The sequence below is a fragment of the Malaya genurostris genome, chromosome 2, assembly GCF_030247185.1.
Source record: "Malaya genurostris strain Urasoe2022 chromosome 2, Malgen_1.1, whole genome shotgun sequence".
Lineage (NCBI taxonomy): Eukaryota > Metazoa > Arthropoda > Insecta > Diptera > Culicidae > Malaya > Malaya genurostris.
Window position 1 is genome coordinate 308,404,705 of NC_080571.1, and position 15,668 is coordinate 308,420,372.

The 15,668-nt window shown below is 36.4% G+C and overlaps 1 protein-coding gene across 13 annotated transcripts in view; it reads left to right on the plus strand.

The window, feature by feature from the left end:
- The window catches only part of LOC131431016 (aryl hydrocarbon receptor nuclear translocator homolog), a 428,078-nt gene extending 416,970 nt beyond the window's left edge, over nt 1-11,108 (plus strand). For 12 of the 13 annotated variants that reach the window (XM_058596415.1, XM_058596414.1, XM_058596413.1 and 9 more), the window contains exons 11-13: nt 7-112; nt 183-324; nt 9,890-11,108. In XM_058596415.1, the coding sequence (XP_058452398.1) occupies nt 7-112; nt 183-324; nt 9,890-10,332 (691 nt within the window). In that variant the 3' untranslated portion in view covers nt 10,333-11,108. Of the gene's footprint in view, nt 1-6; nt 113-182; nt 325-415; nt 2,080-9,889 lie in introns of those variants that run through there. The other variant, XM_058596416.1, reaches the window with a different exon arrangement.
- The last annotated feature ends 4,560 nt before the right edge of the window (nt 11,109-15,668 follow it).

Genomic DNA, 15,668 nt, shown 5'->3' on the forward strand with positions numbered 1-15,668 from the left:
TTACAGATATGGTTCCCCTGGTACTCCAGGTGCTTCCGGTTCACTGGGGCACATTTCTAGAACAAACAACACCTCGCCAACGCCTGCTGCGACTGCCTGGTCGCTACGACAGGTAATTATTTACATCTTTATGTCACAAATCACAACTTACTAATCAACTGCGACACCTTTTCGCCCGGCAGCCTCAACCCGTTACCGAAGGTTACCAGTATAGTGAGCTCAGCCCGAATCGGTCCCCAACCGGGCCGACGTACACCCAGCTTAGCGCGACTGGGTCCCGCCAGACATCGACGTACACGCCGTCCTCCGCACAACCAGGCTCCGGTAAGTTGTGCTAAATATTATGCGAATTTTAAAAGATTCTTCTACCACTAGCAGCTGATGGCTATTCCGTATTCCCTTTATCCATATTCAGTTTCCGTATGATACGAACCTGCGGGAACAGTGATGTAGGACGATGTGAGTTTTGCAATCCGTGTCAACCGAGAATCCCTGTGACGGCACCACCCGTCTGCACATTACGCAACGCTCAAGAAAATGAAATTTGGGAATGTGATGTTGTTACGCCTATGCTGATGGCGATTGTGGTGATAGTGATCATCAGCATGTTCTTCTTCTATCGTGTGTGACAATAAATTTGATTGTGGGTTCCCCCTTGTGGTTCCTTAACTAACAAGTGCTGTTCATCATTTATTGTGGGTTCCTGTTTCCCTCTTTACTTTGAACCCTGAACCCTTTTCCAACAAATAAGTCTTGGAAAAACATTCATTGTGATACAAGATCTTCGCTTTTAACACTTTAGTCATTACATATCAGATATTTGCCAATTAGGCAGTGTGTGTTGTTCGCTGTTGATTATTCTGTTGATTTCGTATTCCTTAGTTTATCGATTTATCCGATAACTCATGTAGGCTTTTCGTTTTTCATTAGTTACCCTACTTTACCTAGCGGCTGGAGTGTCATTTACTGTATCAAACATACGTATCTGACTAACTGGGTCCATGCCTGCAGGTCATTCGAAGCATGGATACTTCGTAGATCTCTCTCCACTTGAATCCAACCGAAACAGATTCAAGGACCATCTTCACTGAGTTGTTGTCCGTAATATCAATGACTTGCCAAGCCAGGTGGTTCTTCAACCAGCTGTTGCAATTCAGGATTCATACTTCGTCTCCACAATCCATTTTGAATTGGTAGTTTACATCAATGACGCTAACAAGGGTGTGACGATCAAAAATTGATCGGTCAAACTTTTCATTGAAAAATAAAATTTCAATGTTTCAAACTCAAGGTTTCTTTTAGCGAATTAAACTTAGAAACAGATTCCTTAGCAACTTCCCTCGTGTCAGAACGCCAGTCTGAGATAAACTGCATCTCGCAGACAACTGTTTTCCTCGTTTTCCTGAGGCGCAGCTTGGTCCAATATTTCATACCACTCAATTGGATTTTTCCGTAATTGTAAGAAGTAAAATGACAGACCGAAAGAATTTTCGATAAATTATATCAAAAGTTCTGTCTACAATTGACAGTTTTTCTATTTTTACTTCCTCTTCAAATAGTACAGCGTAATCCTATATTTTCTGAAAGTTTCTTCACCTCAGACCGGAAGATGATTGCTCCGATCATCATGTTACGTCAAAGCATTGTAATTAAATACTACCGATAGTACCGGTAGTGCCACGGAATCAAGAAAATGAGGATTCTTCCGAAAATTTTCATGTCGGCAGTTCTGATTTTCCTCGAGTTTTCCGTTTATTCAATAATATCAATATATATCAGCAATTGAAGTAAACTCGGACGGGAAGACCATCGATTTAAAAGCTATTACTACTACTTTTCTAGTGTGAACTACGATTAAACATGGAAAATCTTCAGAAATGTGTAAAATTACGTTAGGTTTTTACGGACGAACGTGTTTTAAACAGAAACCAGTGTAATGTTTACGTCCGAGCACTAGCATTTTTAGCGATTGAGTAGCATTTATTTTGTATACTTTACTTGTTATTTCCGGCCATTTGAAAAATGGTTTTGAACCATCCTAAAAAAACTAGTTTTCGCACAATGAATTGAGATCGACATTACAACCTCAGATTAAAAACTTTTTCGTTTCAAATTAATTCATCCGTTTTTATCAGACATTGTTGAACATGAACTAATTTGAAATGTTCCTACCGATTTAACAGCTCTTGCTGAAAGTATCATCTTCAAACGACACTCGGGCTTGACACCACTTAAGTTTCCCGGGAAAATGTCAATCTAAGAAAATAACAGAACAACTAGCTGGCATCACCGCTCCCAATTTCCTTGCGACATCTTGGACGGAGAGGTTTGTGTTCCACTTGACACAGCTAATCAATCCTTTCGATGTTTTTGCGACGAATTCCCCGCATCCAGTCTTCCTGGCTGTCGACAAACGTTCTCCGAACACTTTTGATGTGGAGTAAGCGACGTATTAATAAGAAAGCAGCTCTCTGATTGGATATTTGTGCCCGTATCTATAAATTTTAGTGAAATTCTTACAAATGCGTCAGTCTTTCATGGGTCTCGCCAGAGGAAGGATCTTGTATTTCAGGTTGAAATGCGAGTACGAAAATGCTACGTGATTGGAAGAGTTTTAAAACAGTTTTTTATTATAGACAGCAAAAGAGACAAAAACCAAAGCAGCATCTGACGGCAAAGGTAGTTAATAGCTGACGGAGAGGTTGCCATAGAGATATGATAACAATACTTTTTTTCTATATGACGAAAACTCCTAATTTTCTCACTATTTCTGTAGGAAAAAACAACATCAAACCGTTCCAACAAACTAAACGAGTATGTAGTTTAGTCTGTCGTTCAACAAACGCTCAACGCTCAACAATAACTCACCAGCTTTCTCAGTTATTCTTCTTCTTTTTCGGGTCGATTTGATGGCACAGCAACTAAGGCTATATTACCAGTTAATTTTCGTTTATAGTCCAATGGACTTTCTTTTCACTGGACTACAAGCGAAAATCTCGCTGTGTGGCTGCATCGAGTCGTCAGAGTAAAGATAAATATCCTTGAGAGTTTCACCAGAAGTGTTCTCCGTTCTTCTCGAAACCATTTTCAGAACTAAAGAGTGAATGTCAAACTCAAACAGTATAATGCTATTGAAGAATCCAACCAACACTTTTGCGATCGCTGCGCTGCCCGAGTGGCGAGCTTTGAACTAAGCGATGGTGATAATTTTCAGATTTTGCTTGAAGATTCGAACAAAATGCAGGGTTTTTATTTTTTTTCTTACGATTCGAATACTAACATACCAAAACGTGTGAAAATTTGGTAAAAAAATCGATCATTTATGATTCAGTAACTTTCCGTGGTATGTTTGATTGATATTTATGGAGAAATCGTAACATGAAATACCAAATTGGAAGAAATGAGGTTGGGTTCTGTTTTCATATCTGGGATATTCTTTGATTTTTGGGTTGGATTTTGAGATTAATTGATAAATTATGATCAAAAGTTTTATGACTAGTCTATTTACTCATGTTTTACCATCTAAATCAAATCTGTATGTGAACTGAAAATTTCAAATTTCATCCGAGATTGTCAAGAGTATAGGACAAATTGAAATCATATATTTGATGACAACACGTGAATAATCGTTTTTCTTACCCATATTTGTAAGGTTTTGCCATCTGCATTCTTTTAAACTCAAGTAAATTGAAAAATTCGTCAAAAATTTTTCTAAATACATGGGATATGTCAAAACAATCACCATAACGCTATCTCGTGGTGACCACGCTGATTGGATTGTTCAATAGACACATTCCCTGAAAGAAGCGCGCCCAGTTTTGCCTTTTTTCCTCATATAGAAAGGCTATACAATCACTGTGAAAACCGACTTTTGAACCGAGGCCTCTACGCAATGAGCAAATGTCTGTGTTATAATAATGTCACTCGATTTTCTCAGAGATGGCTGAACCGATTTTCACAAACTTGGATTCAAATGAATGGTCTTATGGTCCCATATATCGCTATTGAATTTTATCCCGGTCCGACTTCCGGTTCCGGAATTACAAGGCAATATGTACAAATCTATGAGAAAATGCGCATTCAATTTTCTCGGAAAATTGAATTTCCGGTTCCGGAATTACAGTGCGATTAGTAAAAATTCTCAATTTCATGTGTATTTTTTCACAAGCGATGCACAGTGGGGAAAAATGGACCAAAAACGCGACGATTTTTTGGAGGCATGATAGGTCAGCTGTATCATGCCTCCAAAAAATCGTCGCGTTTTTGGTCCATTTTTCCCCACTGTGCATCGCTTGTGAAAAAATACACATGAAATTGAAAATTTTTACTAATCGCACTGTAATTCAAGCACTTTTTTGGTGTAAAATGGTCAGTAAAATCGATTCCATGTATTTAGAAGGACCGCACGAAACGCTATCATGTTCATTTTACCCCAAGTTCCCTTTTTATACTGCGTTGTATTTAAGCTTAACTATATAACATGAAACCGAAGAACTTACAGAAGAGCGAATAGAGTGTTTCCGATGTAAAAAAAGTCTAACAAATCGATTGCATGTAGTTTTATTGACAGCAGAAAACTCGTTGCACCGTTTTACCCCAATTCTTTTCTAGTTATAATATTCAGTTGAAATATGATCTACAATCCAAAAGCAGATCCAATGCGATCTATCGATATTGATTCATAATACGTGCAAAACATCTGTGATCCAATTAAACACAAAGGGAATGACAGTACTAGCCTGTTTAACCCGTTTTACCCCAATTTATTTCATAAGTCGTATTTCTGGTTAAACTTTCTTTCGCATACCAAAAGCAGGCTGATTGCGGTTGATGAAAATCAATTGATATTACAAAGAAAGACCTGAAAATAGGATTACAAATGAATTCAATGATCGCACGAATCTTGTTCTACCGTTTTACCCCAATTTATCCTTTACTTAGTCTTAAAATTTTGCTCCACATTGAATTCATTTGTAATCCTATTTTCAGGTCTTTCTTTGTAATATCAATCGATTTTCATCAACCGCAATCAGCCTGCTTTCGGTATGTGAAAGTAAGTTTAACCAGAAATACGACTTATGAATTAAATTGGGGTAAAACGGGTTAAACAGGCTAGTACTGTCATTCTCATTGTGTTTAATTGGATCATAGATGTTTTGCACGTAATATGAACCAATATTGGTAGGTCATATTGTATCAGTAGAACTTTTTTTTCTGTAAATTCACGGAAGAAGATGACTGGGGGTAAAACAGAATACAGTTGTTTGCGGTCAATCTCATTGAAAACAATCCATTTATCTAACTTATGAGCATGTCAGGAATACCTTCCGATTGGTGGAATTGAATTTTTTCCTGAGTTTCACAGTTAGTTTTCAAAGTAAAGCCAGAAAAAAGAGGAATTGGAGCAAAACGGGCATGATAGTGAATTTTGCGGATCTTCTAACTATCATAAATCGATTCTACAGAAAAATTTGCATAAGAAATACTAATTTTGAAAATATTTGCTCATGTTTTCATAAAATTATTGAGCAGAGTCACGTTTTTTATCGTTTTTCCCCACTGTGCGATGGCAAAACAAGGGGCACATTTATATAAAATTTACCTGTAAATTCATCTAGTTGTATCGTGTTAGTCCTTGTTAGTTGGTGGATATATAAATCTACTTTGGGACTACTAGTGCCCGGTTTCTGCTTCCAAACGCACCGGTAATAGTGAAGAAAAGCTCCAAAATCGGAACTCACATCGATTTCTCAGCAACGGTTAATCCGGTTTTCACAAATCATGATTCAAAACAAAGCTCTCAGTGTCTTAAAAGTCACTTCGCAATTTCATCCAGATCCGACTTCCAGTTCCGAAATTATTGGGCAATAAGTATCAAAACTTTCAAACTGTCATACAAAATTATGCAAAATCGGTACGCATCGGTGCGTACTGGTACGGAAGAAGAAGAAAACGCACCCGCCTAACACACAGTGTGCTTTGTTCAATTTTGTATAGCGTGCAGGGTTGCCACATTTAAATCTATATTAACTTGACATAGCTGTTTACAAATCGAAAAGGTGATGGTAGTTTTTATCAAAGAAAGTTTTTGATTTTATTCAAGTTTGATAAAAAATCTTGTCAGAACATAAGTAATATGAGAAAGGCATCATTACACCACTAGGTGGATTAAAAAAGTTTTTTTTAATTGGATCGCTTTCTGAGAAGCTTGACGAAATACCATTATGCAATTGTGATAGATTTTTCTTCGTTTGGATAATGACGTGTTCTGATTCATATTGAAGGTCTGTAGAATGATTTTTCCGTGCGGTTTGTTATACTTGAAAAAAAAATACTACAGACGAGACACGTACCTAGAAAGGGGCCTGAGAATGGTCGAGACTCCAACGCCACCGACAGTGTCAAATCTACATAAAATTTAAGTTAAAACCGGGGCAAAATAAACGACAATATTAATAATTCATAAGATTCAGCAGATGAGAAAGATATCGTACTGCTGGATCTCGCACATACTTATTTAGAACTAAAAAGACGAACGCAAGCGCACTTAGAATGCATGTTTGGCTGGGTTCATTATCATATACCATAGAAAAGAATAATTATCCGACAATGGGATGAAGTCGGCACGAGTGTTCCCATGCGGCACGTATGTCTCATAGAAAGCTCAATGGGTCGGAAAGATCCACCTTGTTCACCAGAATTGACTTCTTCCAGCTTGATGTGAGTTTTGTGTTAGAATTTCAGATCTCTACCTCCGAAACCTAAAACCAAAACCAGTTTAGCCGCAGTACGTTTCTATGGTCATTAATTACTATAACCTACAAATTTAGAAGATGTTTTCCGTTCTGCACAAAGCGAAGTAAAGCAGCTACCTCGGATCAGCTCTCGAAATCTATCGCATCATCATCAAGTCTTGTGGATTGTTGTGCTCTATAAATGGACATCAAAAATGTAATACAATAACCTGATCTCACAGGCACCAATTTTATTGAAATACTCAATATTGACACTTCCAGTTGGAAAAGATTTGTCTGTTATAAACGTGAGCATCATTCTCGATCGCGAGCTCTGCCTGTCTCTGTGCAAATTTTTACGATGTTTATCGTCTCAAGAAACATTACATTGCACTAGCACGCAGTGAAAATGAAACAGTTTTCAAACAAGTAGAGGAGCCCAAGTAGCACGTTAAGTTGCTGTCCTGTATTTTTCTACAGGTTGTGCAATTAATCAAATTAGTTCAAATTACTATTGTAGAAACTGTTGTGTTATGGAAAAAGCGCAATTTTTCTGTGTTGAGCAACATATCTGTAAGTTCTTCCGTTGTCACGAACATTAATTCACAATTTACAAAAACATAGCAAACATAATTTCTAATGAATAAGTTTCACATTTGATTTTATATACAACTGCCCGTAACACAAACATGGAGCGTTGAGAATATTCTGCACACAAATAAATGGTAATACTACATATTGTAAAATTGATCTTTTATGTTTTAGTAAATAGAAAATCGACAACGAACTGCATTTTTATGGTGAAACATGTCTTCGTACGGCTTAATTTTTCAAGCGCCTTTGAATGTACGTGTTTTGATGATTGCACATCAATTTATATGAAAATAACAATCTATTCTTTTCAACGAACATGATCGGGAGAGTGTTTTAAATATGTAAAAGGAACTTATCAAACATTCATACACCTTTTCAGACGATTTTAAACATATTGATGTATCAACTAATCTGAAAAATCTTGAAATGAATTTTTCTTCAATATTTTCCAATATGGCATCGAGGGTAACAGTGTGTTGAAAAGAAAATGGTTCACCCAACGTAATGATTTATTTTACCTAAATAAAAGGAAATATAAACATGTAAATATTGAAAAGAGAAATTTTTGTTTCTATTTTTCTCAAATTAGTTTTTTTTTCAAACAAACTAGTTGACTTAAACAACAATACAGTTTAGTCATTCATCTTAGTGAATCCGACATTTGTGATACGCACTGTAGGTATTATTTTGGTGAGCCCATGTGCTTTAGTTGCAAGAACAAGTTGCTCAAGCGGCAATATATAACTATGAGAGTAACTATGAAGAACGTAACTTTTCGTTCAATATCTTTGAAAAGTGATGTCAGGTCTGTTCATTTTTTTCGCGAGATGATAACCGAGTACAAATTAATTGATCGATTTTTGTTTTCATTGCGTATGTAATGCTGTACTTCTGAAACTTTTATGATAATATTCTCATGTCGGCAAGTTTTACGTTCATTTCAAGCAGATAAATCTGGTACAACTTATTTGCAAGTTTCGAATTGTTTTTCTAAAAATGAAGAAAACTGCACACACTGACCTAATATTTCATGAGGCAGTCTAGACAATGCGGAATCGGCAGCAAAATAGTTTTTACTGCGAGGTTTTCAATTCGGCTTATCAGTTTTTGCCTTGTGGAGAACATAATTTCACTATTTTTTTCTTCACAAGAACTATACAACCAATTCGGCATATATTAAGTCCGATACAATTATGACAGCCATTTGGAAAATTTTTGATAAGTTGAAGAATTGTTTTAGTTACTTCGTTTTTACTTGACGATGTGAATATTTTGGCAGAGCTTCTATAACTACTAGTGCAACGTGGGCAAGTTGGTGATTTGCTGCACAATTATTTTAGATATACTTAAAATTGTTCTATAGTGATTTTTTCGGTATTACCGTAAAACTTAACAGGTATAAGTTGCACAACCGGTTTTAATATATTTAAAAATCTTTTTGAACTTATCTAACCTAAAAAACAATTCTAAGACAATTGTAGAACCTATTGAAATTTCAATAAGTTACATTTGCTACTTGGGAGATTGTTTTTGTTTCATCGTTACTTCTTGGTCAAATATTTTTGAAACTATCAGGGATTATTCAGTTATGTTTTAGCAAAATTGGCTTATTTATCTTCCTTTCCTAGGCTAAATGCCCGTACCTTGGACTTAACGCTACCTATCAAATTTTGGGCAATACTAGCGGTATTTTTCTTCCACTCTTTCTTGAAATCACGTTTGAAGACCTTTGATTCTATTGGCCGAAGTTCTGGTGAATTTGGTGAATTAACTTCCTTCGGCACAAAAATAACATCGTTGGCTTCATAACACTCCATCAACCGTTTCGCGTAATGACACGATATCAGATCCGGCCAAAACAGATTGTCACCTTCGTGGCACCGGAGGAAGGGCAACATACGCTTCTGGAGGTATTCTTCATTACATATTCTGTCGTTGATGATGCCGGTCGTTATGTGCGACATGCTGAATTTACCGCAACCACAATTCGCCTGCCTCATCAAGTACTTCTTGGTAAATTTGTCGATCTAGACAGGACTTAGCGTAGAAAGACTCCAGTTCGAAGATCTGGTTGGCGTACGCTTTAATGTACGTTATGTCGTGCATTACGATCCAGTTCTGTTTATCGTTTCGATTATACACCTTACTTACCTTGAAGACATGAAGTCCGGTTCTCTTCATTGCCTGTCATCTGTTGGCTTCGTCCCGTTTCAACAGGTTCGGAATGTGCTTAAAGTAATCCCTCATCTTCTTTAAAGATAAAGAAAACAATGTTTTTTCTATCATGTTAAGTGTTCAAGTCATGCTGTAAACTTTGTCCTTGAATTCTACAGTCATAATTTTGCTTCGTAAAAGGGTTGTCCTCTTGATCAATACTTAAATGAAAGCATGCAAACTTACGTTCCCTTGTCCACTCCTCAATTCATACCTGGATATGTCCGAATTTTGTGTACTGTATGAATAATGATAAAATAATATTTAAATAAATAAAAAAATATATTAAATAAATTAATCATGCAGTGATTAACAAATCGTTCGCCATTTCTTTTCTCTCCAATCAGCTATCTGGAGCGGTTGGCAGGCTCACCACCCGGCCGCACCGGAACCGATGCAGACCAGTAGTAGTAGCGCCGGGGGTCCTGCCGGAGGCGGCAGCAGTAGTAACAGCTCGGTCGGTACGGCGGCGCCCCACATCGGCCAGCAGCAGGAAATGCCTCCGGAGCACGCTCAACACATGCAGCAACATCATTCCGCCCTGCAGCACGGTCACAGTCAGCAGCACCACGGGCATCATACCGCACATCCGCAGCATCATCCACATCATCCGCATCATGCTGCTGGCGGTCAGCACCATCCGCACCAGGTACACCATCCGGGACACCACCCCGGGCAACATCCTGGCCAGGGTCACGAGCTGTCGGATATGCTGCAGATGCTGGATCAGAGCGGAGCAACGTCCTTCGAAGATCTGAACATTCACATGTTCAACACGCCGTTCGAATGAAACTTGTTGTACTACGGTTATAACAGCTATAACCAGACGCCTGCGGCTGCAGCATCCTATCATGGTGGTGGAGGCGGCGGAAGTAGTGGATCGGTGATTGGTGGGGGTGGAAGCGGTGGTAGCTTTAGTGCTCTTACTAGTTTCGGGGCGGGACTAGGAGGTATGACGAATGGAAATGGAGTGGTTGCGGCCGCAGCTACTGGAGCATTGGGCAGCTTCGGAGGCTACATTAACGAACAAATGTAAATAAGCGTCATCGATCCAAAAACGATTTCCGGTTCCAGAAGTGTCAGTGCTGATGAAAAATAAAGGACGAAGCAGTCGATGGCAACGGTGATCAGTTTTGTAACTGTGCATAAAGCAGACCTTTTATATCAAAATACACGCTCAATAGATGTCACCCTCAACCAACTATGTCACAAATTTGTTATTTAGTATTTCCGTGTAAACCTCCGCGAATCTACCCGGAATGCGGAACGAAAAATCGAACTGTTTTGAAAGCATTTTCCCTAATTTTTGTCTGAGGTTTAAACAAAAAAAATCAAAATCAACGAAAGAGTTTAGAACAAAACATAAAACACATGAATGAAGGGTTAAAGGTGACGCGATAAACAAACCATTAAAAGAGATCATGAATGAAAAAAAAAGTTAGCTATGATTAGGCTTGTTAGTCTTTAAGTTAAGCCTCTTTTCAGCGATCAGCAACAACCGTATATAACCTGAAAAGAAAAGGTATAATAGGCAAATATTGTGTTCAGTTCCAAGCAAAGCTTAAGCACCCAGCAGTATGATTTTGTGCAAAAAAAAAACTCTTCTCTTCGTCTTCTCAAAGTAACGGTTTAAAAAAGAACGGTTTTATGTACTATCGAATAAGTTTTTTTTCCAATTTGTACCAAAAGCTGAAGATAACTTATTTACCATTGTACTGCTGCAGTAACAGATGTGCCCATGTTTTATAGACGAAAAAAATGAAACAATTTTTATAGTTCGCAAAAAAAGAATAATTTCATGTATTAGTTTTGTTTATCCGGACTAGGTTTATAATAATTGTAGGAAAATAGAAAAAAAAACGAGTCATTTTCTTGCAAAATCAATTGGCCCCAAGCAATTGAGTGAAAGTGAAACACAAAATCTAAAAGCTTCAACCAATCGTGTGAACAAAAACTGTAAAAAACGAACAAAAACTCCATTTTCATGAAAACTATATCATTAATTAAATAGAAAAATATGTACGCAACAACAACAAAACAGAGATGATCGATTTTTGGAAACTCAATTGAAAGCTGCATTCGTTATCTAAATAGTAAGAAAATAATCTTAAAGCTGACGGACACAGAAGTCTAAAAGCTACTGTATAAGCTAAATTTAATTTAATATAAAAATAGATACTGATCTACAGAAACACAAAGTTAAAATGAGATCGAATTCGCAACCATTGTATTGGAAATGTGTCTTCTGTAGATTTGCCCTATACTTTAATTTAGCATAAAATGTGTAAATCTAGACGCTGAATGATTCCTAAATGATTTTCCAATGCATAAGACATAGTTTAAATTCAACTTCCTCCACTTTGTAAACGCAACACGCAGCAAACTAAGCCATCTGTTTTGTTTTAAATATTATTTTTTAGTTTTTTAATCAACTACCGTAAATTCCTAATTCGGATGTTTTGTCTGTACAAGACAAGTCAGCAACAACAGCAATTATATTACTATTACTAAAGCATTTAGTTAAGCCAACGCAAACGAATAATTTATTTGTAAAGTAGATAAATTGAAACCTTACTAATTTTGTAAGCCTCAGCCTCTGCGAGGCCAGAGAAAGTGCTTGAAACTATCTGCTCTGTCTTTCTCTGATCTCCCGAGAAGGTTTCTTCCTAAAATGAACATATTTTTCCCGAAAAGCAATTCATGTCTTCAGTAAATGAATCTTTTTTGTCGAGCAGAACGAAAGAATTGCACAAACGCGCGCGCGAGAGAGACACAGTAATGCAGGTCAGGAAGGTACGAAAACTACTATTCCATGTCTGTTTCGATTCGGAGATCTATAAACTTTGTAGAAGGTTTCGATTTACTAAAACTATCATATATGTATAGGTCACGTGGAAACAATGGCCCTGTCATCGCCTGCAGAATAGAACTAAGAATGAAAGTGAAGGAAATGCAAAGAAGAAAAACACACACACACACACACAATTAGCTATTCATTTGTATAAAAGAAGATTGTATAAGCGAAAATGTACTCTTTTTGAAATATGGAAAAAGAAGAAAAAATATCAGAAATAAAACGATATAACGTTTAATAAAAATTATGCTACTGTGTAAGATTTTTCATTAAATATCCGAATGATATAATGCAAAGCTTCGGTCCGGTAGTGTACAGTGGAAGAAATGTTTTAAAAATCGGGAAGCAAGTGTGATGCGGAATCTCTTCCATTTCTCCACTATTTAATAAGGATGTGGATCAACTCGCGAATAATTTTTTTAGTTGATTGGAATTATGTTATGTTATGAGATGTTTTTTTTTTGTCACTTGTTTGTTTTAAAATATTTATTTCACGTTAGCGGTCAACGTTTTGAAGGTTTATTCCTTCATCTCACTATAAATTTACATTCATAAAATAGTCACAAATTATATTCACAAGTAACAACATACAAAAAAATTACAACGACTACAAATATTTTTCGTCAAGTAACTTTCAACATTAAAAATAACAGATGGGGAAACAACTAATCTTTACAAAAAGCACAAAACAAGATACGACGTTTAGTGTTATTTTAATTTAAGTTTATCAATTTAATCAAAACTTACACTTCTCACACACAGATTGAGCATTGAAATATTGCAAGTAGTTTGGCAAACAGTAGAGCAAAAATTAAAATAAGAGGGAGATGTGTATTGATAGACAGCAAAAAAGCAGGAGACGTGTAAATAGAAGAAAAGGAGAATGATAGTCAATTTGATAGGTAAAGCAACAAACCGGAGAAAGCAACATTCAAATTGTGCGTATCGGTTCTGAAATTGTAATTTGTGACTATTTTATGTATGTAAATTTATATTTGCCCTGAAGATGAAGTAATAAACCTTCGAAACGTTGGCCGTTGACGTGAAATAAATATTTTAAAAGCAACAAATAACCAAAAAAGCCATCTTTCAATTGAACTTTTAGTTAAAATTTGAAAGTCGAGCAGTTATTTTGTCGTTGTCAAAAATAGTCCTGCACGAAAGCTTGGTTATTTTGTACAGTTTGTTTGTTCTTCTCCGATACTGAAAAAAAGTCCTGCAAAAATTCCTATTTCGGATCTTTGGTTAAAATTTCTTCTGGGTAATTTCTTTTTATACTTTCAGTCATAAAAAAATACCTAACAAAAGGTTTCAATACATCGTCACACGAAGTAAGTATCTCCTTAGAGCAAATTCAGCAGCTGCAAGATTCATATGGGTGGTCTATAATGTAAATGAAACTGAAACAAACGTACCCACTTAGAAAAAAACGTTCAACGCTGGTCCTTCATTGGTCCAATACGTTGGATCATTGGTCCAATGAAAGTCCAATCAATCGTTCAACGGGAGGCCAACACGGGACCTTCGTTTGCCGTTTCAAAATCGGCAAACGAAGGTCCCGTGTTGGCCTCCCGTTGAACGATTGATTGGACTTTCATTGGACCAATGATCCAACGTATTGGACCAATGAAGGACCAGCGTTGAACGTTTTTTTCTAAGTGGGACAGATAAAACGCTACTGGGGCTGCCAGTTTATTTCGTTATAATTTCTAGATTTAAATTTTAAAACTGACATAAATTATGCATCTAGAACTAGAACACTCCTGAATATGCCCTTACGTTTTTTGTATTGCTGATACATCTTGACATCATTTTATTTTCAGTGAAAAATAATCCAAAATAACTTTCCACCCGTTAAACGTATTTATGAAAAAAAAAGAAAAAAAAAAAACTTTCCACCCGTTTAAATTTGAAACGGGTCGTAGTTTTACTTAGGCTGTAATCCATTTTGCGGTTAATTTTAACTTATGGTTAAAATCTGACACTTGAGGGGTTATTTGTGTCGAGTAGTTAAAATCAACTAAAACTGCGGCCCATTTCAAAGTTTGACGGATAGGAAGTTATTTGGGTTTATTTTGCACTGGAAATAATTTTAACTGAAGAATTGATATTAGAATTTTCTTTCCAAGATTGTTTTCAGTGTCGGAAAATAATCATCGATCTGTCAAAAATAACCTGCTTCCAAACAAGGTTATTTTGGCAACATCAAAATGACCGCTCGAGTGTCAGATTTAAACCAACAGTTAAAATTAACCGCGAAATGGTTCACAGCTTTGAATTTAGCTACTCGATAAAAAATAACTACTCGACTGTCAAATTTTATCTAAAAGTAACTTCTACTACCAAGTATCTCATTTTAAAAGTCGGTTTTCGATCATTTTAGTTAGTCTGTCAAGGTCATTTGACAAGACTGACAAATTGCAACTCTGGCCACGAGAAAAATGGATTCATGAACAACTTTTTTCCTGTCAGCAATTGTTTCTAACAGTACGTGTTGTTGTGTTGCCTCTAATTCAATATAATAATGATTTTAAGACTACATAATGATCATGTTGTCATTTTTTTTCAAACATTTTCTGTTGATACTATTTTCAGCGGAGATTTTAAACGTGGGAGTCCGCCGAGAACTACAATGGTTCAAAAGGAGTCTGCGTTCTAGAATAGTTGAGAACTACTTGTCTATATTATTGATAGTGATTGCAGAATGAACATTTGGGTGTCATTCAACAAATAGTTAGGAAATAAACGTGAAAATTGATGAGTTATAAACAGTAAACAGAGAGAATCTGTTATTGGAATCTGAGCCCATTTGAAATGATGACGTCGAAAAAACATAAACAAAAATAATGTAAACAAACAACCGGTACGAATAATTTTGAAAATGTGATAATGATTTGTTTATTTTTGCACGTTTCGCCCCAGTCATGAAATTATTTCAGACAGTATCGCCCCTCATATGAAAAAATAGTGCGCACTTCACTGCAGTCGGCACTTTCACTTCATGACTGTCATAACCAGTGGTGCCATTTTTTTTCTAAGGTTCAATAAATAAATATCACGTGTTTTTATCATAATAATAAGTCACCATACAACATCCACTTTTGAAAGAAATTTGAGGCAATCTATGGAAAATAGAGTATAATTTTAACACCAGACGAAAGTGAAAACTTTTGTCTATCGTTTATTATTATCACTTACTCTCAGCGAGTACCGAGTCTTTCGGAATTTCTCTTCAAAGTGAAAGTTGATAGGCGGCTTATTGATCGTTATCA